Source organism: Helianthus annuus, chromosome 15 (genome assembly GCF_002127325.2).
Source record: "Helianthus annuus cultivar XRQ/B chromosome 15, HanXRQr2.0-SUNRISE, whole genome shotgun sequence".
In the NCBI taxonomy this organism is placed as follows: Eukaryota; Viridiplantae; Streptophyta; class Magnoliopsida; order Asterales; family Asteraceae; genus Helianthus; species Helianthus annuus.
In genome coordinates this window covers 126,700,903-126,725,353 of record NC_035447.2, presented here as the reverse complement: position 1 = coordinate 126,725,353, position 24,451 = coordinate 126,700,903, and the positions used below count along the sequence as shown (strand labels likewise).

General features: G+C 37.5%; 2 protein-coding genes and 1 non-coding gene across 3 annotated transcripts; all 3 read left to right on the top strand.

Moving 5' to 3' along the window:
- Positions 1-9,648: 9,648 nt before the first annotated feature.
- Positions 9,649-9,755, top strand: LOC118487713. Its single transcript, XR_004882656.1, has one exon. It is a non-coding gene; the product is annotated as a small nucleolar RNA R71 (small nucleolar RNA).
- Positions 9,756-14,069: 4,314 nt separating this feature from the next.
- Positions 14,070-18,353, top strand: LOC110908850 (probable inactive ATP-dependent zinc metalloprotease FTSHI 3, chloroplastic). Its single transcript, XM_022153847.2, has 5 exons — positions 14,070-14,184; positions 15,307-16,073; positions 17,145-17,468; positions 17,561-17,861; positions 17,968-18,353. Exons 2-5 carry the CDS (start codon positions 15,315-15,317, stop codon positions 18,123-18,125), a joined length of 1,542 nt encoding a protein of 513 aa, XP_022009539.1. The 5' UTR covers positions 14,070-14,184; positions 15,307-15,314; the 3' UTR covers positions 18,126-18,353.
- Positions 18,354-19,747: 1,394 nt separating this feature from the next.
- On the top strand, positions 19,748-23,009 carry LOC110908848 (proline dehydrogenase 2, mitochondrial). The gene is made up of 4 exons (XM_022153846.2): positions 19,748-20,564; positions 21,059-21,704; positions 22,430-22,670; positions 22,755-23,009. The coding sequence occupies exons 1-4, from the start codon at positions 19,929-19,931 to the stop codon at positions 22,849-22,851; spliced, it is 1,620 nt and encodes a 539-aa protein (XP_022009538.1). The 5' UTR covers positions 19,748-19,928; the 3' UTR covers positions 22,852-23,009.
- The last annotated feature ends 1,442 nt before the right edge of the window (positions 23,010-24,451 follow it).

Here is a 24,451-nt window from a genome sequence, read left to right as displayed (position 1 = left end):
TGACGGTGGTGCTTCATCGAAGCAGAATACCAGGTGTAGGTAGTGGTAGTGGTAGTGGTAGGGTAGGGTAGAAAGAGATGGAGAGAGAGAGTTTGGGGTTATGTTGTCTGTGTATATATATTTATAAACATAATTGTTTTTATTTATTATTTCTTAATTAGATTATGATTATTTATTTTAGTATTTAGGGTAAAATGACCAAAACACCTTTATGTGGGATCTATTTGATCAGATTTAACAATGAAAACTAACTGAGTTAGGGCTAAAGGACATAACATGCAAGGATTTGCAAACATCGAGTACGTTTCTTGTATATTTTGAAGACAAAGGACATAGTTTGCAATATGGTGTAAACATAAAGGATGATTTTTGTAATTTACTCTACATGATATGGTTTCAATTTATTTATTATTCTTTGATTAGTTTAATGTTTGTGAATTAATTCTTTTCATATTAGTTCAAGTGATATTAATAATATATTAAATATTAGATTTAGGCATTAATAATATTATTAAAAGATTGAAAGAGAAAATGCCATGTGGCATTAATTGAAGTTATTTATTAATCTTAAATTGGATAAAGATAAGAACAAAGATAAGTGATATCCATATATTAGTTATTAATATTAAAAGAAAATATATTAAAAAATATAAATAAAATTTATGAGGTTGAAGGAGAGAATGACATGTGTTATTATTTGTAGTCTTTTATTATAAGTTAGATTATTTATTTTGTATTGATAAGACGTAAACAAATATGAATACCTGCAAAAATTTTAACCAGATACTACTACGCTAAAGTAGGAAAATAGTATATAATAAAGTTATCTCTAAAAAAATACAACACTTCTTAAATGGAAAATATAATAGTAATAAAAAAAACAAATGAAAATTAATTAATATCATGAATTATAATTTCAATAATAATACAAAAGGATGAAAGACAACTATAGTTAATTTTCTAAAAATTTCAATTGAAGGAGGTGAATTTGATTAAATTCTATTAATCTATTAAATAAAATATAAATAAAAAATGAGAGATTGTGGGAGATGATCCCAAATGACATTAAATAATCAAAATAAAACATTATAGGAGAGAATCTCATGTGGCATTAATGAAGCATTTTATTAATATTTAGATTATATTCTATATCTTAACTTTTAACCTCATCAAATAGACAATTTTTATTATTATAGAGATTCTATATCTTAAATTTCAACCACATCAAACATAAAGTAAGGTATTTTTGAAAAAGATAAACATACAAATTTCTTTTTTAACAATCAATAAAAGTCTAATCACTCGAATAAACCCAATAATAAAAGATCACCCACGCATGCGAACGGAGATGACACTGATGACCCGACTCGCAACCATTAAAAAGGAAGCCCACTGCCCAAAGACTCACTGTGGTAAACCCCCTGACTCAACCCAGAGCAATTTTGCTCTAGACGAGACTCAAACCATGACCTCCACTTTAGAAAGTTATGGGCACCTCCTCAGCTACAAATAGGGATGTGATTTCTTACCGAAAAATACTGATACCGTACCGTCCGATCTTAAACAGTACCGATACCAGTAGGAGATTTTTTGAATTTTGATATCGGTAAATAGCGGTTGTGGTAGTTTATTTTTAATCGATGTAGATTGTAGTAGATTATTTATAATAAAAGAAATTTTAGTTAGGCGAGTCAGTTAGCAAAATTTTAGAATTTTAGATTTTTTATGCTCTGAGATTCAAAATTTCAAATAACCATACCGAGATTGTTCGCTTATCTTTGCATCAGCATTCTTCAGACATATCTCAATTTTTAGATTGTTCTCTTTCAAAATTTCAAAGACTTTGTTTTCGTATGTTACTGAGTTACTTCCATCTTATCATCTAACATCTAATTCTATAATAAAAGAAACCAACTTTTGGACACGTGTCATTCATTGAAGGCATTCTCAAATCTATATTTATCTAAATAAATAAATAATAAATTAATATTAAAGCTTATCATACTTTGATAAAATATTATCCTCAAATCTGAATTGTTAATTTAATATATTTTTAAAACAAATACCTCTCTTATCTACTTATCTTATATTAAATATATAAATAATAAATTAATATTAAATGTTATCCTAATTTATTAAAAATATATTTTTTTATTATTTGGTATACAAAATTATGTTTATTCAACTCGAGTAAAACGCAGGGTTTTTAAGAATATAATTTTCTTTTTATTATTTGGTAGATTTTTCAACCCGATTACACACGGGTTTTCTAAAGATACAACGTTTTTAGTATTTAATATACAAAATTACATTTATTTAATCTGTGTAATACACATGGTTTTTAAATATATAACACTTTTTAGATCTATTCAACACACGTGTAATATACGGGGTTTTAAGTATGTAATTTTTTATTATTTGGTAGATTTATTCAACCCGATTATACACGGGATTTTTTAAAGATACGATGTTTTTAGTATTTAGTATACAAAATTACATTTATTTAATCTGTGTAATACACATGGTTTTTAAAGATATAACTTTTTTATTATTTGATATATAAAATTACATTTATTTAACCCGTACATTATACATGATTCATAAGGATATAACTTTTTATTATTTAATATATAAAATTACATTTATTCAACCCGTATAATACATGGGGTTCTAACACATGTTATCAAATTAGTTTGATAACAAACAACTTATGACCATAGTTTTTAAATTAATATGATAATTCTTAGATCTTTATTAATCATTATTTTTAAATTAGTATGATAATTAAATTTATTTGTAATACGATGGTTCGTATCTCGTTGGTTATGGAGATTAAGTAAAATAGTGGAAAACACCAAAGCGATAAAATATCGGTACCGAACAGATATATCCAGTACGGTATTCGGTATCCATTTCTCCTTAATTTTGGTATCGGTATTTTCGGTATCTCAGTACCGATCTCATAACTACAAATTTCCTTTAACTAAAAGAATTTATTTTCTAGAGTAAATTATGTTTTTGGCCCCTGTAGTTATATCACTTTAACCCTATCAGCCCAAAAAACAATTTTTTAAAAGTTCAGCCCCCATGGTTAGTTTTTCTAACCTTTTTAACCCCTATCACTAACTCCATCCATTTAATTCATTAAAATCCAGTCACGTGCTTTTCCCATGAGGGGTATTTTTGTCAAATTCATCTCATTTATTGAAAAACCCACCCTTTAATCATCTCCTTCATGAACAAGAGCAAGATTTCCAGTTGCAAACCCTAAATCAACGATTTCAAGTTGCTACCCTATCACATCATCGACTGTTGGATACGTGACAAAACTGAAGAGTTTCATCCGGCTCAACTGGCACCATCGGCTTCTCTGTTTCTCGAATCGCATTCGAGTGAACATACGTAACCGATTTAACTGGCTCCGATGATGCATCTGCCCCTGAGAGAAAATGATTTATATATATTTTATTAAATTATTAATTTATCTTTATCTTTATCATGTATTTCATTTACTATACATACAAAATCAAGATAGGGGAATAGTGCCAGCCCCTAGCTAAAAATTACAATTTTGCCCAAGGTTTAAAATGAAATAATGGTTTTGCCCTCGGTTCAAATTTATGATTTTGGCCAATTTCAAAATTACGATTTTGCCCCCAGCTAAAAATTGCAGTCTTGTCATCCTTTTTATTCTTTTTTCTTTGTAAAACTATGGTAGTGTTTTATTTTACTTGGTTGACTCAATATAGTTTTTATTCGTACCAAGCAAATGCCTAACGCTCACTCATTGGTCCTAACAGATTACTGTTTTGCCCCCAGCTCTAAATTACAGGCTTGTCATCCTTTTAGTTTTTATTTTAGCAAAACCATGATAGTGTTTTAGTTTTATTGGTTGACTCGATATATTTTCTATTGAGATCGTGTTATAAGTAGTATATACAAGTAACCGAAATACAAACGTACATCTTATGAAACTAAGAAATATTCGGATTAGCGCCCCGCAATGCGGGCGGGGCATAATACTAGTTATTAACAAAGCACAAAAGAAGAAGATGGAACTTACAATGGAAGAAGGGAGGCGTTTAGTGGAGGAAACACGTTTTCTGGTTAAAATCTGTTGGCGATCGAAGATATGAAGAAAACCGGACATGCATCCAATCTGTTTCTCGATCTGTTTTTCGAGATTCTGGTCTTAGATCAACCTGGTCATCATTTTCCGATGAGATTCCGATGCCGGTGAGGTGATATGAAATATTCTGATATATTTTGTTTTGTTGACAAAAACACATACACACACGCACACACACTGTGATATTATCGATCTGTTTTTCGAGATTCTGGTCTTAGATCAACCCGGTCATCATTTTCCGATGAGATTCCGATGCCGGTGAGGTGATATGAAATATTCTGCTATATTTTGTTTTTTTTTTTTTTGACAAAACACATACACACATGCACACGCACTCTCTGATATTAACTTTACATTGATGATGGGGAGAAGTTGATGAACAAGTGTTTGTAGATTTTGATTATTTTAATTGCTGATGTGCGTGTAGTGTAATATATTTTTATGTATATTTTAAGCCCTTTTTACACTTTTAGCCAAGTTTTAAATTTATAAAACACGATATTTACTAACACTAAACACACATATGGGCAAGTGCACCCATCGTGGACGTAGTATAGTGTTGGTAAGATACCGAGGTCGTCCAAGGACACAAGAGCTTTTAGTACCGGTTTATCCTCAACGTCTAATCAAATCAAAAAGTTAGAAAAGATTTTTAAACTAAGAAAATAAAAACTAACTAAATGCTGAAAAATAAAATAAAAATAAAAACAGATAGACAAGATGAATCACTTGGATCCGACTCGTGTATTAGTATAACCTTTGATTATTTTCGCACTTTTGCACTTGTTTAAGAGATTATCTTAGTTATTGTAGTAGGCCCCTCTTTTGAAGGCGACGTTACCCTCAACCCAGTAGTTTGAGTCAGCAAGGATACAATCCTAAAGGGTTGGATTATTGGAAGATAATGAATTAAGTTATTAATGCAAATTATGGTAGGCCCCGCTTTTGGCGGTGACGTTACCCTCGACTAAGTAGTCTGAGTCAGCAGGGATACAGTCCTAAATAGCCGGGTTATAGTATTAATAGTAGTTAACTTATGAGGGGGTCAAAGAGTTTGGATCCCCGCCATCCAATACCTATGGGCATTGAAGGAGATCCTACTAAATTTGACCCAGGTCCCTTGCAGGACCTCTAAACGCTGAACAAGGGCAAGACCCTTACCAAACCGTTCCCTTAACCCCTGACCAGGTAGCCAACATACCTCCATATAGACCGTGGAGATATGAATGGTGAAAATCTTTTATTTTATATAGACAGTAAAATAATGCCAAGACACCACGGACAAACGATAAGGAAAGATCACCTTCAACATAAGCAACTAGTTATTAAAGTCATTAATACAAAACCAAATAAAAAGTGCAAAAGATTAAAAATAAAAAGTATTATACTAAACACTTGTCTTCACCAAGTGATGTAAGAGACTTAGGCAAACATGGCCTTGATTGTCAAGAACTCTTACGATCAATCTTGGATCCCGAGACGACTTACACACTCTATGATGGACAATGGATGATGGTGGTGGATGATGGTGTTGTGATGGTGGTGGGTGGTGGGTGGTGGATGAAGTGTGAGAGAGGTGGTGTGCCAAGGGATGAGTTGAAATGAAGCCAAGCACTCCTATTTATAGGCTGAACAGAAGGCTGGGCACGGCCCCGTGTCCGCTGGACACGCCCCCGTGCCTGTCTGACACTCTCTCTCTTCATTAATTGTAATTCGCAATTACAATTAATGCGCCTGCTGTACTTTCGCCACGCCCCCGTGTTCACTGGACACGGCCCCGTGGTGGGCAATAGAAGCTTCTATAGGCTTGTCTTTTCTGCTGCTTCTTGGTCACGGCCCCGTGCTGGCTGAGCACGGGGCGTGTTCAGTCTTCTGCCTTCTCTATTTTGCTTGGGAGAATGCCGTTGAGGGGTCGGGCAGTCCATTTGTGTTCCTTTTCTTGTATTTATGTTAGATTTAGCTGTCTTTTTGCTTCTTTTGTGAATTTGAGCTCATTTAATCCTGAAAATACAAAAGGAAGACAAAAGCACTCTTTTTCCAACATTAGTACTTAAAAAGGGTTAGTTTTACGCCTCATTTGATGTAATTTATATGTTGCATTTTACACACATCAAATACCCCCACACTTGAACTTTTGCTTGTCCTCAAGCAAAACTCTTTAATATGTGGCTTACACTCCCAAATGGAATAGGTAGAAGAGAAGGTTTTGGCTTGTCATAGAGTGTTGGGAATCCAAGATCTTTTTGGGTTTTATTTTTATTTATTTACAATTCTATTCGTTATGATTTGTTCAGAATGTTTCATAGGAGAAATTACTTATTTGGGCATAACATGCCTTTTTTAAAATTCCATTTATATACAAGTTCACATACCTCATGGGAGAAATCACTCACACTCGGCCGGAGGTGTATTTTAGTGAATCACTCGAGAGCGGCATGGAATTTATTCCTACCATAAGCTTGCCAAGCAATCAATCCTCTTCCTTTTTAACTTGTTACCTTTGTAAATATCAAGAGGACTTTTTTGGGTAAAGGCTTGGGCTAAAGGTGGGTAAATAGGTTAGTAGAAAAGGGCGAAAAGCGTAAAAAGCGTCGGTTTTCGTAAAACACTTTGTTTTAGTGACTTTTTCTTTTGAAGTATTTCTCCAAACAAGCTTTTTGTTTTAAGAGCTTTGTTTGTTTATTTCAAACTTCATCATCATCATCATTTTTTTTAGTCACATGAAAAACCGAGCTTGTTACTAAAATAAAGGGTAAAAATAAAAAGGGTTTTTGGTGGGTAAAAGGGTTTTAGGGTAAAGAAATGAAAGGTTTAGGCTCAAAGGGGTTAACTAGTGGGATTTTGGGTAGGTGGTAAAAAAAATTGAAAAATAATGGTGTAGAAAGAAAAATGGTTAGTCCTAATGCCTCCATCATTTACTTACTTGGGTTTAAGTTGGTAAGGACCGGGAATGAATCGTCGTGGGAAGTTCTAGAGTCGTAAGAACCAAGCGGCTATTCACACAAGAAACGAAAAATGAGCATTTAGTCTAAAGATGTAAATTTGTGTGCTCAATAAAGGCTCAACACTCACTTTTTGCGGGAATGGGTTTTTCTATGTGATCAAGTATATATAATCAAATTTTAACTAAGCTTGTCATGCCGTTTCATAATTTTCTTATGTTGGTTCTTGTTATCACGACGCTCTTGGTTGTAAATTTGTAAAAATATAACCTTATTAATCTTAGGATTCCTAACTTAAACTTTAGACAAGTAAAAAAAATGAAAATTTTTGAAAAAATTTGGGGTGTTTAGCGGTTCCAATAGAGTTTTGTGTAAGGCTTGTTATTAGGACTTGCAAAATTTCAAGGTTTCAGCTTCCCCCCCCCCCCACATTTAAATTACACATTGTCCTCAATGTGTCCCAAAAATAAATTTTTAGGTTGATTAGATGTGTAATATGGTGTTAAAAGCAAAAATTTATGTTAGTGGCAGTCTGGACACGGCCCCGTGGGGACCAGACACGGCCCCGTGTTCAGGTGCCAGTAACAAAAATTAAAGAAAAGAAACAGAAGCCTGGACACGGGAGCGTGTCTGGTGAACACGGCCCGTGTCCAGTTACCTGAACTGGGCCTTTTTCTGCAGGGGGTTCAGCACGGGGCCGTGTTGGTTGGACACGGCCCGTGTTGAACCTTTTGTAATGGAGAAATTGATGTCGGGTGGCCTTGTTCTTGTGCATGGGGTCATTTTTTCTCGTTCCCCTTTTCATCCTTTACCACCATGAGTGTGTTTTATTCCTGCAAATTAAAACTAAAAGATTAAACTAAACTAAGGATAGTTCCGCGGAATGCCTCCGTGGTGCGCCACGTTTATAAGGGTCTTTGGCTAGACCCAATGTGAGGTTATATATTTTCCTAGTGGGATGTTTGGCCTCCCATGTTGCACCGTCGGAGAGCAGCATCCAAACTCGAATCAATAACCTTCATGTAGTTGACCGGGTCGTCGTCCTCTATTCTCTTCCCAACCCCGAATTTTACTTCATCATCCCCGTACCTTAGGGTGAGCGTTCCGTCATTCATGTCTACCACTGCTTGTGCGGTGGCGAGAAATGGTCTCCCTAGTATGAGGGGGACTTCGGTGTCTTCTTCCATATCGAGTATGACAAAATCGGCCGGATAGACGAATTTGTTTACCTTTACTAGGATATTTTCGATGACACCTTGCGGGAATTTGACGGACCGATTAGCAAGTTGTATGCTCATTTTTGTAGGACTCGTTGTTCCTAGGCCGAGTCTTTTAAACATCGATGAGGGCATGAGGTTAATGCTAGCTCCAAGGTCGGCTAGTGCATTGCGAACGGGGGAGTCCCCGATTGAGCAAGGAATCGTGAAGCTTCCAGGGTCGATTTTCTTTTGGGGGAGTTTGTTGAGTACGAGGGTAGAGCATTCTTCGCCTAAGTTAACTAATTGCAAAGTTTCAATTTTCTTTTTATGAGTGAGGAAGTCCCTCATGAACTTAGAGTATTTGGGCATTTGGGTTAAGACATCAATAAAAGGAATATTGACATGCAATTGTTTTAATAGACTTTCGAATTTTGCGAATTGCTCATTGGTCTTTTGACGAATTAACCTACCGGGGTACGGAACTCGAGGAGCCTTGGTAGGCTCTGATGATAGAGGGGAGTTCTTTTCCTGCAGAGGCGGGGGTATAGTCTCTTCTGTCGGCGGTGGCGCTTCCGCAGGCCCCACGGTGCGGTTTCGCAACGTGATGAGATGAACTTGCGCTTTTGGGTTTGTTTTGGTATTGCTTGGTAATGCACCTTGTGGTCTCTCAGAAAAATTTTGAGCTAGTTGATTTAATTGTTTTTCTATGTTTTGAATACTAGCTTGTTGATTTCTAAAATTTGATTCTAATTGTAGAAACCTTTCTGAGTTTTTCTTTTCAGTGTCGGAGATGAGGCGAGATACAGTATCTTCAAGCCTTTCTCGTCCACCTTGTTGTTGAGTGAAATTTTGTGACTCATTTCTTGGTTGTTGAAAGTTTGTTCGTTGGGCTTGTTGGTTACTACCATTGCCGGGCTCTCTCCAACCAAGGTTAGGGTGGTTTCGCCATCCTTGGTTGTAAGTGCCCGTTGGAGGACCCGACGGCCTAGGTCTATTTTCAATGTAGCTAATCGACTCTTGTTGATCGTCTGTTTCTTTCTTTCATACAACTCCAATTTTCATGTGGCCCACCACACCCTTCACAAGCCATAACCGAGACTGTTTTTGTCATTTCCAATTTTTTTTTATTTTTGAAGAAAGAGCCTCGATTTGGGCTTGTAAAGAAGTGCTTTCATCAACCTTATGGGCGCCCGGGGCAATAGATTTATTGCCTCGGGGAGTGTGCCACTGAAAATTGGTTTGAGCAATTTCCTCATTTTGGTTATATATTTCATGCGGCCGGCGATTACCTAAAAGTCCCCCGGAGCTAGAATCAAGTGTCTGCCTTGTGTGTGGCAACAACCCATTATAGAAGGTGGATACTTGTTGCCATATCGCAAGGCCGTGATGTGGACACTTTCGCAATAGCTCCTTGAACCTTTCCCAAGTTTCATATAAGGATTCCCCATCCTCTTGTGAATATGTATTAATTTCAGTCATTAATTTAGTCGTTTTAGCGGGAGGGAAATACTTATATAGAAATTTTTGGGCTAGTTCATCCCAGGTGTTTACCGATCCAGCTGGGAGGGCGTTGAGCCAAGCTTTTGCTCGGTCTTTTAATGAGAAAGGAAACATTTGAAGGCGGATGGCGTCGTTTGATGCTCCATTGATCCGAAAAGTATCACATATTTCTAAGAAATTAGTAATATGTAGATACGGATCCTCGTCCGCAAGCCCATGGAAGGTTGCGGAGTTTTGGAGCATTTGTATCAAATGCGGCCGAAGTTCGAAGTTATTGGCTTCAACATTCGGTGCATTGATAGCGGCGCCTAGGTTACCTACGGTGGGTCGTAGATAATCCATGAGGGTACGTTGGTCCGCCATTGGAAGTGGATTCCCCGAAACTTTCTCTTGGTTCTTGGCTTTTAGTCTTTTTCTGAGAAAGCGTTCGGGTTCTTCTAGAGGTTCTTTTATGTCTTTATTAGAACTGGAGCTCATACACTACGTAGGGGTGACGTCTGGTTCCAAGTCCTGCAATAAAAACAGAAAAGAATGCTGGTCAGAAAGTTCACCACGGCCCCGTGCTCAGTGAACACGGCCCGTGGTCGGAGTTGCAGTGATTGTTTTCCAGATCCCAGTTACTGGAGAGTTGGACACGGCCCCGTGTTGCACCGACACGGCCCCGTGGTCAGCCGTCTGTAACTTGGAAAACTAAAAACTGCCAGTAACAATGCTGGGCACGACCCGTGTCCGACCAGGCACGGCCCGTGCTGAGCTCTGCAGAAGCTGAAAAACTAAGAAAAATCCTAAAAAATTAAAAAGAAAAATAAAAATATGATTAGGCCGTTGATTCCTAACTTTCTTAAAATCCTTGTGTCCCGGCAGCGGCGCCAAAAACTTGATGTGCGTGTAGTGTAATATATTTTTGATGTATATTTTAAGTCCTTTTTACACTTTTAGCCAAGTTTTAAATTTATAAAACACGATATTTACTAACACTAAACACACATATGGGCAAGTGCACCCATCGTGGACGTAGTATAGTGTTGGTAAGATACCGAGGTCGTCCAAGGACACAAGAGCTTTTAGTACCGGTTTATCCTCAACGTCTAATCAAATCAAAAAGTTAGAAAAGATTTTTAAACTAAGAAAATAAAAACTAACTAAATGCTGAAAAATAAAATAAAAATAAAAACAGATAGACAAGATGAATCACTTGGATCCGACTCGTGTATTAGTATAACCTTTGATTATTTTCGCACTTTTGCACTTGTTTAAGAGATTATCTTAGTTATTGTAGTAGGCCCCTCTTTTGAAGGCGACGTTACCCTCAACCCAGTAGTTTGAGTCAGCAAGGATACAATCCTAAAGGGTTGGATTATTGGAAGATAATGAATTAAGTTATTAATGCAAATTATGGTAGGCCCCGCTTTTGGCGGTGACGTTACCCTCGACTAAGTAGTCTGAGTCAGCAGGGATACAGTCCTAAATAGCCGGGTTATAGTATTAATAGTAGTTAACTTATGAGGGGGTCAAAGAGTTTGGATCCCCGCCATCCAATACCTATGGGCATTGAAGGAGATCCTACTAAATTTGACCCAGGTCCATTGCAGGACCTCTAAACGCTGAACAAGGGCAAGACCCTTACCAAACCGTTCCCTTAACCCCCGACCAGGTAGCCAACATACCTCCATATAGACCGTGGAGATATGAATGGTGAAAATCTTTTATTTTATATAGACAGTAAAATAATGCCAAGACACTACGGACAAACGATAAGGAAAGATCACCTTCAACATAAGCAACTAGTTATTAAAGTCATTAATACAAAACCAAATAAAAAGTGCAAAAGATTAAAAATAAAAAGTATTATACTAAACACTTGTCTTCACCAAGTGATGTAAGAGACTTAGGCAAACATGGTCTTGATTGTCAAGAACTCTTACGATCAATCTTGGATTCTGAGACGACTCACACACTCTATGATGGACAATGGATGATGGTGGTGGATGATGGTGTTGTGATGGTGGTGGGTGGTGGATGAAGTGTGAGAGAGGTGGTGTGCCAAGGGATGAGTTGAAATGAAGCCAAGCACTCCTATTTATAGGCTGAACAGAAGGCTGGGCACGGCCCCGTGTCCGCTGGACACGCCCCCGTGCCTGTCTGACACTCTCTCTCTTCATTAATTGTAATTCGCAATTACAATTAATGCGCCTGCTGTACTTTCGCCACGCCCCCGTGTTCACTGGACACGATCCCGTGGTGGGCAATAGAAGCTTCTATAGGTTTGTTTTTTCTGCTGCTTCTTGGGCACGGCCCCGTGCTGGCTGAGCACGGGGCGTGTTTAGTCTTCTGCCTTCTCTATTTTGCTTGGGAGGATGCCGTTGAGGGGTCGGGCAGTCCACTTGTGTTCCTTTTCTTGTATTTATGTTAGATTTAGCTGTCTTTTTGCTTCTTTTGTGAATTTGAGCTCGTTTAATACTGAAAATACAAAAGGAAGACAAAAGCACTCTTTTTCCAAAATTAGTACTTAAAAAGGGTTAGTTTTATGCCTCATTTGATGTAATTTATATGTTGCATTTTACACACATCAATTGCTTTATCTGTAGCTCCTGTTTTCTGCTAATTTAAAGGGAGAACAACGGAAGTGAGGGGAGACACTATGGTGGGGTAGGTTTAATTAATGATTTGACAAAAACACCCCTCATGGGAGAAGCACATGACTGGATTTTAATGAATTAAATGGATGGAGTTAGTGATAGAGGTCAAAAAGGCTAGAAAAACTGACCATGGGGGCTGAAATGTTAAAAGATTCTTTTTTAGATTGATAGGGTTAAAGTGATGTAACCACAGGGGCCAAAAACGTAATTTATTCTATTTTCTATTAAGATTTTATACATAATGTTTTAAGGATAAATATAGAAAGAAAAACATTATTTAAATAAAAGAGAAAAATGCCCGGATAGTCCCTGTGGTTTCGTCTTTTTTCACCTATAGTCCCCAACTTTCTAAAACTACCTGAATAGTCCCCAAGTTTTCATTTTTTGTTCCCGGATAGTCCCTGAGTCTAAGTTCAGTTACTTTTCTCTGTTAAAATGATGTGAAATGACAAAAATACCCTTATCTTAAAAGGCCAAACCACAGGGACTATCCGGGCATCTTCTTCATTTCTATTTATAAAACCCCACCACCACACTTCATCTTCAACCTCCACCCATATATGTTATCATCGGAATTTGTTGTCAAAATCTGCCATGGCTGCAATCACAGGCCGATACGGATCCGATATGTAAATTCCGATTTTGCTTAATATAATTTCCATCGTCAACATAGATCAGATCAAACAACCAATATTGTATATCTATCTATCTATCCAATATCCATTCATACTTCAAATTATAAACTTAATTATTAAACAAACACACATACATACATACCAGAAGGTAATATGGAGATGTTGGAAGAAGCAGGTGAGTGGACTTGAGGTTGATCAGCCCCAACTTTTTGAGGAATCTTTTTTTCTTCTACGCTCGAATCAAAACAAGAAAACCAACCCATGAATTGAATAATTTTATCTCTGTTTCTATCTTCAAAACCCCAGATTAATTAAAGATTATTAATTTGTAATCAAATGATTTCAAATCAACAGTTTTTTGGATTTCTGAATGCGCAAGAATCAATCTTGATTGAAACCCAGATGGAAAATCTGATCTTGAATCCAAGTGATGAGAATATTATCGATTGATTGAGAGTTGAGAGCAAGGGATTGAAAGAAGAGAAATCAAGAAACGAGTAGAGGGAGTGTATATGTTAAGATGCGTCTTTCATCAACGACACGTCGTCGTATCATTCACACTCCATTTTGACCAAATTAATGGAATACATATGCATATGCATACCTGAACCGGAATGGGATTAAAAAAACGAAATGTGCACATCGTCATAGCCTTTTCAAATGAAACAACGGTAGCAGCAGCATCAACATAACTAGAGAGAAGATGATGTCGGCGGCGATGGTGGAGGGTGGAGGAGGGTGATGGTGGGTGGAGGTTGAAGATAAAGTGTGGTGAGGGGTTTTATAAATAAAAATGAAGAAGATGCCAGAATAGTCCCTATGGTTTGGCCTTTTAAGGTAAGGGTAATTTTGTCATTTCACATCATTTTAACAGAGAAAAGTAACTGAAGTTAGACCCAGGGACTATCCGAGAACAAAAAATGAAAACTTGGGGACTATTCAGGTAGTTTTAGAAAGTTGGGGACTATAGGTGAAAAAAGGCGAAACCACAGGGACTATCCGGGCATTTTTCTCTAAATAAAACAAACTCACCCAAATTCTAGGCTTACAACTACACAAACAAGACCTGTTCGTATATATCAAGAACCTTCAAATTGATATCAACAATCGGTGTTGTTCTTCTGGGCATTCCCTAAATCGGTAGGCTCTTCCATTCAATCTTGAATTTCTCTTTCCCATATTGCATCCATGCGTCTTTGCTTTTGTGCGTATATTACACAATAGATTTTGAGCGTGTTTAGAGCATAATAAAGTTTCGAACTTTAATGTTATTTTGAGTTGTTAATTTACCATCAATCTGAACTGGGTATATTCTTACTTAACATAATGTTTTGGTTTAATGGATTCTTGTAGCAGAACAGTAATGGGATTTATTTATTAATTAATTATTATATACTTGATTATTGTGAGTATTTATAGGCAGGATTTGCTAGACTTGCACCTTGATACAGGACATGATCGGGGATAGGAGTTGTTGGATACGTCAGATAAAGGTTGTAGACTTTTAGGAGAGCGTATAGAGTTGCCTTAGTTTGTTTTCTTGGGGCCATAGTTGCTAAACGGCGAATAGCGATAAGATACCTGTATGCTACATAGTGAATGGCGATAAATAACGATACACTAGAAAAAAAAATTTTAATTGACAACTATGCTTGGGGCCTTAGACCATGCGTAGTCGATAAAAAATGGGGCGTTTTTTTACCCAAACACGCCCCGACGTCGGCCCCCTTGGCCGTTTTTGTTCGAAATTTTTGAATGGCGGCGTTGTATTTAGAACGCTCGAGCCCCTTGTGTGTTGACCAATCACCCTTTTTTGATGGTTTTCTGTCCAATAACATTTTTTGATAGGTTTTTTTATTTAATTCTATTATTAAACCCCTTTTAACATAATGCCCCACATCCTCACTAACCCCATTTATGAAAAACACCCCATTGCTGACTGGACTGCCACATGGCGCAAAACGCCCTAGGGTGGGGCATTATTCATGTGTACCACTACACATGGTCTTAGCTTTTTATACACTTTGGTTGCCTTAGCCTTAGTTTTGCATTAGCGCGGTCTTGGCGTATAGATTTTTTATGGGGGGGGGGGGGGTTATAGGTTCTTTCGAGGGGATTTGTGCTACCTTATTCGTGTCTATTCTCTCTTTTATCTGTTACTACTATAGTTTTTTCACCTTGTTGTGTTATCAGTAGTTGACTGTTATTATTTCCAGTGCCTTTTATTTTTTCGGTCTTAACACTGATACGCGTCTTTGATAGTCTTAAAGATGGGTGACACCAGTGAAAACGAAGACACCCGTCTGCAAACGGAAGAAGATGATGATGATTTGAAAAAACAATTATGGAGAAAGTTTCGCCCGAAGCTTTGGTTTTCATCGATTTGGAAAAAATACTCTCTTGAATCAAGGTTGAATAGCGTCAAAACATTCTTGACGATTAACATCGTTCCTGCTTCAATAGCAATGGGACTCTGTTATTATCTGCTCTTGAAACCAAAGGGGTCAAAACATAAAGTCGTTCCTTATTCGGACTTGTTGAAAGGTCTTCAAGACGGAAGCGTAACAAGGGTTCAATTCAAAGAGAACTCGCGTCGTATAATGTACAACAGTACGCCACAAAGTTCTAAGCTCACAGACGTATTAAAAAACATGCTTACAAAATTGTCGAGAAAAGAGTCAAGGGGTGACGGTGATGAAAAGCGTCAGGAGCTCGTTGCTAGCCGAGTTCCTAATCGCGGGTGGCAGTTTTCGACAATATATATCGACGATGATTATCGACAGCTTCTTGATTTGATGAAAGAGAAGGGGACTACGTACGGATTAGACCCCGAACCGTTTTTGGTTTCAACTGGGAGACGGGTATTTTCGACTTTACTAAATCAAGCACCGTCATGGGCTATGCTGTCGTTGGTGGCTCACGGGCTAGGCGGTGGTGGCAGCAGCATAGCGAGAAAACCTAGTAAAAACAACACCGTAACTTTTGATGATATTCAAGGTGTCGATGAAGCCAAGATGGAGCTAATGGAGGTAACATCAATCTTTCTTCACCGTTAAATATTCATCGCTGATTGTTTAGTTAAGAAAAGGGTCTTGCTCGTTTTAGTTATAATTATGTTTTGTTTTTGTTGATCGTCTTTAGGGGGCGTTTAGGGCTGCAAACGAACCGAACGAACACGAACAAGACCTTGTTCGTGTTCGTTTGTTAAGAAATATACGTGTTTGCGAACTGTTGAACACTTATCGAACGGCATTTTATGTTTGTGTTTGTTTGTTAAGGAAATGAACTTGTTCGTGTTCGTTTGTGTTTGTTTGTTAATTTTAGGCAACAAACGTTGACGAACACAAATGAGCACAAATTAATGTTCATGAACACAAATGGAAACAAACGAACACAAACAATCGTTTATGAACAGAATATATAATACAGCGACACTTATTAATATTTATTTTTTTGGAATTTTAAAGTATTTAAATAAATATAAAAACTAAAAACACTAATGAAGTATCGAACACAAACGAACCTGTTACCGAACGTTCACGAACATAAACGAACGAACACGACCTCTGTTCATGTTTGTTCATTTAACTAAACGAACGAAATTTCTTGTTCATGTTCGTTTGTTTAATAAACGAACGAACACAAACGAACTTCCCGCCGAACGGTTCACGAACTGTTCGCCGAACGTTTGGTTCGTTTGCAGCCCTAGGCGTTTGGATGCACATTTTTTCGTAAGTGTTGATGTGATATTAAACACTACCTGTATATTTATTCGCGTCAAAGACATCAACCCTAACCCAAACACACACTTATAATTGTGTAACCAAAACACGACCCGTGCAACCCATTTATCTAAACGAGTCAAACAGGTTGGCGGGTTGTAAATGGGTTCAATGCTTCATAAACAGTTTGTAATAAATGGGTTAAACGGGTTGGATAGTTGAGTTTATAATATATTTTTTTTATATTTGTATATTTTAATTTTATACGGGTTGTCTTGTTTAACTAGACGGGTAAACAGGTCAACCCAAACACCACTGGTTTATTAAACGGGTTAGAATGACAGCCCAAAATAACTACCCATATGAAATTTCTTGTAGATTGTTTCATGCTTGCAAGGAGATTCAAACTACACAAACCTTGGAGCCATTATACCTCGAGGCGTACTTCTGGTGGGCCCACCTGGAGTAGGAAAGACCCTACTAGCTCGTGCGGTGGCTGAAAAGGCGGGAGTCCCGTTTTTCATCACATGTGCAAGTGAATTTGTGGAGTTGTTTGTTGGACGAGGAGCTAGCCGCATTAGGGATCTTTTTAAGGAGGCTAGAAAACACGCGCCGTCCATAATTTTCATCGATGAACTCGATGCAGTCGGGCTCAAACGTGGAAAAGGCTTCAACACTGAGGGCGATCAAACACTAAACCAGGTACGTTTTTGGGTCATTTTAGTTGTTGACTAGACATTTCACGGTCAATGTTGGCCCGTTTCTTGTACTGATGATACTTTTGGTGTTAACAGTTGTTGACAGAAATGGACGGGTTCGAGTCGGATAAGCAGGTTGTGGTGATAGCAGCAACAAACCGACCCGAAATGTTGGATTCGGCTCTACTTCGTGCTGGCCGATTTTCAAGAAAAGTTATTGTGAAGGAACCTGATGAAGATGGAAGGAAGAAGATCTTGGCCGTTCATTTCAGAGGAGTCCCTCTCGAGGAGGATCGAGATGTCATCTATGATCTTGTTGCATCATTGACACCGGGTTTAGTAGGTGCTGACCTGGCGAACATCGTCAACGAATCTGCCCTTCTTGCTGCCCGTAGAGGTAAATATTAAAAAAATATTAATTAACATTACTTTTGGAAATTTTACCTGTTTGACCCGTTAAGAACAAAATATAAACTAAAGTTGACCCAAAATGGCTTTTGCAGGTGCGGTTTGTGTGTCGAGAGATGACATATTGCAAGCTGTTGAAAGAGCTAAAGTGTCATTCGAAGATAGGCAGCAACATCAGGGGTTTAGTGAACAAGAAGCTCAGGAACTAAATTATATTATATCCCGACTTGCGCAGCCAAAGTTCGACACGTGAGCAAATGCCAAATGCAGATGATTTTCATTTTTTGAAGTTGAGTTGGTAATGTTTTTGAAGCTCTCTAGACTATGGACATTCAAAACTAGAATGCCAGCATTTAAATAGAAAGGTTTAATGATTTTCTAATGTTAGCTGTCACTTATACCGATCAATATTGTTTGATTCGTCTATCGAGAGTTCACGGATTTGTTTTTTGTTACCAAAGCAATTTAAAATGTTTTTATATCGTGTTGTGGTATTGGAGGTTAATCGTCCTTTCTGAACGAAAAATATAATATTCGCCTTATCGCCTGAAGATGCATAGCCGAGACCGAACCTTCCCCAAAGAGGCCAGACCAAAACATAAGAGACGCACGTCCCTAAAGGCTTTATCCCTCATTCATGAAGGGACGCACATCCAAAGGTGCGTCCTACCGAATGATGTCATCAAGTTGACTAATATAATTACCTCCACCAAGTACACAACAAGTACGATTTTCTGAACCTTCGTCCTTACTTTCTCTCTCTACTTTCTCTCTCTATCAAATACTTATCCTCACGCCGGAGGGTGGTTGCGGAGGGGCCCTCCCATCTTTGAGGCGAGCCTAACGGTTTGTTCATCTTGCAGGTTCTGATCTTCGTGTGTTTACAAGATCTAAGTGTGGTTACAGTCTTCGACCACAATCTTTGGATCTTCATCGCCCATTTTTTTGGGACTTATGGTACTCGATGAGATTTGCCCCGTACCATCTGTCATCTTGTATTAGCTAATATTATTTGTTTTGCCTAGTTTTCTATTACTAGAGTGGAAACTTCATAAGAGGTTCTTTATTCCGAAAGTTATCTATATCCGTTAAGTTGTTACAAACAACGTAACATTTGGCTAAGGCATCACAAATTTACCCCACAATATTTAAACATTTTCTGTGAAGTAGTCACAATTAAAGTTGCGTCTTCGAAGTTGCGTAGATGGTAATATTAGCACAAACACATACAAGAACTTGTCTTCGAAGTTGCGTATATGGTAATATTCATTTATATATTAGAGAGAGTGAGGTTCGTTATAAAACACTAAATTGGAAAATATGAAGGGTAATTTTGTCATTTCACATCCACTTAACGGAGAAAACTAACAGACATCCACTCCAGGGACTATCTGAGTAACAAACTGTCAAACCACAGGGAGCATCGATGTAATTCAAAAGTTGGAGACTATAGGCGTTATTTTGCAAAACCACGGGGACTATCCGTGCATTTTACTCATTTTCTTTATGTATTCTAATTCTTAAAAAAGAAATTGTGAACCAATCAACAAGTAAGATTACAAATATTAAAAACCCAAAATTAGAAAACCTAGTGAAATTTATTTGAATAAATTTAGCTACATCCCATATTAATCGAATTATCTTTATTTCTGGAAATGCTCCAAAATAAGAAATTATTTATCGAAAAAATTATTAACCACAACACAAGGAATCTCGTTGACCACTTTGACCCCGTAAACTTCTTATTTTCAACGGTTGAGCATAAATAACTTCCTACAACAACCCGATTCTCACGCGGGTATGGTTCTCGGATCCTTCTCTGACCCGTTAAGATTTGGTCCCTATATATATCCCTCACCTTACCATAATAAAATAATAATATCCTCTTGGATAATTTTTTTTTTTTGGTATAATTTATTTCCACTGGTCTAATTAGCTAAAAGCGATCTTGCCTTGGTATAACACCCGAGGGCCGACACAAGGCAAGATCACTTTCAGTTATTAACCGACCATATCCCAACCACCACCAACCGCTGTCGTACTAACCGCCAGCAGTATGGCAATGGTCCACAAGGACGTATCGTGTAAACTACTTAAATCTTTCGTACGTCGTGCCAATACGGCGTCACCCGCCACTTTAAGGTTCCGTCAAGCGCAAAGAACCACATTTAACGCCGCCACTACTAATAACTTTCCTCAAGCACCACAACCCGCCGCCATCCCCACCACCACCAATGCAACCGTCACCGGCAATAACAACAAGAACAATAATAATAACAATAACAATCACAATAACAATAACAATGACAAGATATTTGATTTTGACGACACCAAGACTTTGTTCGCGTCAGTTTCAACGGGGAAACTGATGCATTCGGCGGCCACATTAAATGTGGCTGCAATGGAGCCTATGGTGGATTTGAGCCTTTGGGTGATGAACTCGCGTTTGATGGACGTGGGGTTGTTTCGGGCAGTGGTGTTGACGACGATTAAACATACGGCGTATAATCATTTTGTGGCGGGTGCGGATACCGTTGAAACGGGCCAGACTGTTAGGAGGTTGTGGGAATCTGGGTTGAGAGGGATTGTGGATTATGGGCTGGAGCATGCAAATGATAATGAATCTTGTGATAAAGCTACTCAGCAGTTGATTAAAACTGCTGAATCTACCCAATCTCTTCCACCTTCTTCTGTAAGGTTTTTTTTTTGGGCTCTTTAAATGATTAAAATCCTATTTCTTGCATTTAGAAATTTAAATTTGTTTAAAAATTTACTTGTACAACCATATAAGTTTCATGCTTGAAGAGGTGGCAATTTTGACCCGTTATTATTATTTATATACGATTAAATTTTTCGTTGTGCTAAATCAACAACGGGCCAGATCAAAACGTTTCACTAAAAGGGACGGGTCAAATAAATCTAATGGGTTAAACGGGTCAAAGGCTGGCCAATCTCTTTTCCATAACATACAACCTTCTAAATCATTTTATATTAACAATTTAAACTATAAACAAAACTATTTATAATTTAACAAAAAGTGCAAGCTGGCCCGTGCTAGCTCGACCCGTGTTAACCTTGGTTTGGGATTGTTGGGCGACGGGTTAAAACTGCTTAGTGCCCAGTTGTTTACATGGCAAAACGGGCTTGGGAGCGGGTCTGATATGATCTAAATGTTTGGAAAAACAGGTAAGTTTTGTGGCTGTGAAGGTTACAGCGGTCTGCCCTGTGTATCTTCTAAGGCGAGTGAGTGATCTTCTTCGATGGGAGTACAAGAATTCATCTTTCAAGCTACCATGGAAGCAACAAACACTACCTATATTTTCCGAAACCAGCCCATTCTATCATACATTACAGCAGCCTGCCCCTTTGACTGCTGAGGAAGAACGTGATCTCGAGTTAGCTTACAAAAGATTACAAAGCGTTTGTGACAAAAGCTTTGAAAGCAATGTCCCGGTTGTTATTGATGCAGAGGACACTTTTATCCAGCCCGCGATTGATTACATGACATATTGGGCTTCCTTCAAGTATAACAAGTCCAAAACACCGGTGGTTTATGGCACCGTGCAAGCCTACTTGAAGGATGCTGGTGAGAGGATGTTTTTGGCCAAGAAGGCAGCAGACAAAGCCGGGCTGCCTGTCGGGTTTAAGTTGGTTCGTGGAGCGTATATGTCTAGTGAAAACAAGTTGGCGCATTCACTCGGTGTTGAGTCCCCTATTCACAATACCACAAATGATACACACAACTGTTACAATGGGTGTGCTGCATTCATGCTTGATGAGATTTCTACGCGTCCCGGTGGACTCATTCTTGCCACCCACAATCTTGAATCAGGTAAAAGTTATGATCTTTGATTCATTTCTTGAGTTAAAAAAAAAAGATTTAAGATTGTGAATACCCTTTTGGTATCATCATATGGGTTGTTTTATATGATCATTTCACATGTGAAAAAACTACAGAAAATATTTTTTGAGTTAACTTTCGTTTTGCTCCCTGTGGTTTGGTCATTTTAACGGTTTTGCTCCAATAATTTAAAAATAGCCATTTTCCTCCCTGATCTTTCGAGTTTGTGGCTAGTTTTCTCCCTAACTCTAACTCAGATAAAATGTTCAATTAAAAGTAGGAGTATTTCGGTAGTTAACTCCCTGGCTCCAACTCAATAAAAACGTTGAGTTAAAAGTCGCGGTAGTCGTGGTCGGCATGTGGTAGTTGCAGGTGGTGGTGGATGGTTGTGGCCGGTAGAAAGAGTGGTTGGAAAGATGGGGGATCAGAAAAGAATTACTTATATACATGTAAATAAACAAGTTATAGGTTTATTTAGGTGAAAAGACTTACATGCCCTTGCTTTTATCTATAAAATTACCAAAATATCCTTCTAGTTAATGGGTTTTTTGGATGGAGTTAGAGGCGGGGAGCAAAATGACGATAAGTTAGAAAAATCAGGGAGGAAAATGGCTATTTTTAAACTATTGGGGCAAAACCGTTAAAATGACCAAATCACAGGGAGCAAAATGGAAGTTAACTCATATTTTTTTGATCGAATTTAACGTGCATAACAGCAAAATTGGCTGCACAAAAGGCGCGCGAACATGGGATCACAAAAGATAGTCAGAAGCTCGAGTTTGCTTCACTCTATGGAATGTCGGAGGCAATGACTTTCGGGTTGAGGAATGCAGGCTTTGGTGTTAGCAAGTATTTGCCATTTGGACCCGTTGATCAAGTCATGCCTTATCTTCTACGTCGCGCAGAGGAGAACAAAGGGATGTTGTCTTCTTCAAATCTTGACAGACAACTCATGACGTATGATCGAAACCCTGAAGTTAAGCTTCTACTTATTCGCAAATGAGCGATTTTGATGAATGTTTCATGTTGTCTTTTGAGCAGGAAAGAACTAAAGAGGAGGATGAAAGCATATTTTGGCAAAGGCATAAAGGAAGGTGAGAACCAAATCAAAGCACAAGCTAACTCCATGACAAACTAAGCAAAATGATCAATATTTTGGGTCAAGCCTCTTTTTGGCTGTCACAAGTCACAACATATAACACATATATATGTATAAACTGGAATAAGCATGTAAAGGAAAAGGTTCATTTGTTTACAATTTCTCTCTATAATGAATATTAAGTGTTTTCATGCATCTTTCTGCGATTTTTCATTCACCGTAGTAATTTTATGGTATGGTTAAACCGGTTTAACGCATAATATATCATCAAAAAGCTTCGTGTGTTTAAACCGGTTTAAGTCACAAATGAAAGATCTTGGCCAAACTACCAAGTTACTTGCATGTAGTTTGGTTTTGGGCAGTAAACGATCCGAGCCAGGTTGGGGTTAGGCTTGAAGTTAAACGAGCTTTTTCGACTTGGATCGTTTATCTTAAAAGCTTAAATGTTGAGCTTAGTCTTAGCTCGTAAAAACCTCGAGCCAGCTTACTCATTTTTAATTAAAAAAAGCAATATATATATATATATATATATATATATATATATATATATATATATATATATATATATATAGGGTAGGGATCCTAAGAGAAGTCCACCCTATTTGAGAAACTTGAGAAGCATTCTGGACCACACATTTCCCTAAGCTATTCGTAATATACGTATATGTATAGTTTAAACTTGACTATATACATATATGTATATTGACTTATACACATATGTATATAGTCAATTTTAAACTATACATATATGTATATTACGAAAAGCTTTGGAAAAATGTGTGGTCCAGAATGCTTCTCAAGTTTCTCAATTAACCTAGTGCTTCTCACATGATCCTAACCCTATATATATAGGAAAAGGATCATGTGAGAAGTGATAGACTAGTTGAGAAACTTGAGAAGCATTCTGGACCACACATTTTTCTAAGCCTTTCGTAATATACACATATGTATAGTTTAAAATTGACTATATACATATGTGTATAACTCAATATACACATATGTATATAGTCAATTTTAAACTATACATATGTGTATATTACGAAACGCTTAGAAAAATGTGTGGTCATATAGGGTGGACTTCTCTTAGGATCCCTACCCTATATATATATATATATATATATATATATATATATATATATTTTAAACGTTAGTGTAGATTTTCCAAGAGTACGGGATTTAAAATCCAAGTTCTAATAATTACCAGTGCACTATTTGTGTTGTTAAAATAGTAAATCAATCAATAGTGATATGCTATAATTTTGAGTTATAATATTAGCCAAACAAGCAAGCTTAACTTTGCTTGGGGCTTGGCTCGTTTACAAGCAAACTCGAGCAAATTTTAAGCGAGCTTTCTTCGAGCTTTTTACAAACAAGTTGCGAGCTTTTTTAATAACCCAAGTTTGGTTAGGCCGGTTTAGTGGTTTATACGGTTCTTTTAAAACTAGGGCTGTCAATTCTGACACGAACCTTTACGAAGTTAACAGGTTTTGTGTTTAACCTTAACAGGTTTTGTGTCTATAAAAGGTCGACACGATAAAACATGTTTAATTTCGTGTCGTGTTCGTGTTTATCTATTCGTGTTCATGTCATAACAGGTCGTGTTCGTGTCTTAACAGGTCATGTCAGACACAATATGACA

Excerpts from the sequence above, each read along its gene's own strand:
- LOC110908850 (XM_022153847.2), top strand. The coding sequence starts at position 15,315 with ATGGGTGACACCAGTGAAAACGAAGACACCCGTCTGCAAACGGAAGAA. Across the intron at positions 16,074-17,144 it reads CCAAGATGGAGCTAATGGAG|ATTGTTTCATGCTTGCAAGG; the intron begins GTAACATCAATC and ends AATTTCTTGTAG. Across the intron at positions 17,469-17,560 it reads GCGATCAAACACTAAACCAG|TTGTTGACAGAAATGGACGG; the intron begins GTACGTTTTTGG and ends TGGTGTTAACAG.
- LOC110908848 (XM_022153846.2), top strand. The coding sequence starts at position 19,929 with ATGGCAATGGTCCACAAGGACGTATCGTGTAAACTACTTAAATCTTTC. Across the intron at positions 21,705-22,429 it reads CACCCACAATCTTGAATCAG|CAAAATTGGCTGCACAAAAG; the intron begins GTAAAAGTTATG and ends CGTGCATAACAG. Across the intron at positions 22,671-22,754 it reads CTTGACAGACAACTCATGAC|GAAAGAACTAAAGAGGAGGA; the intron begins GTATGATCGAAA and ends TCTTTTGAGCAG.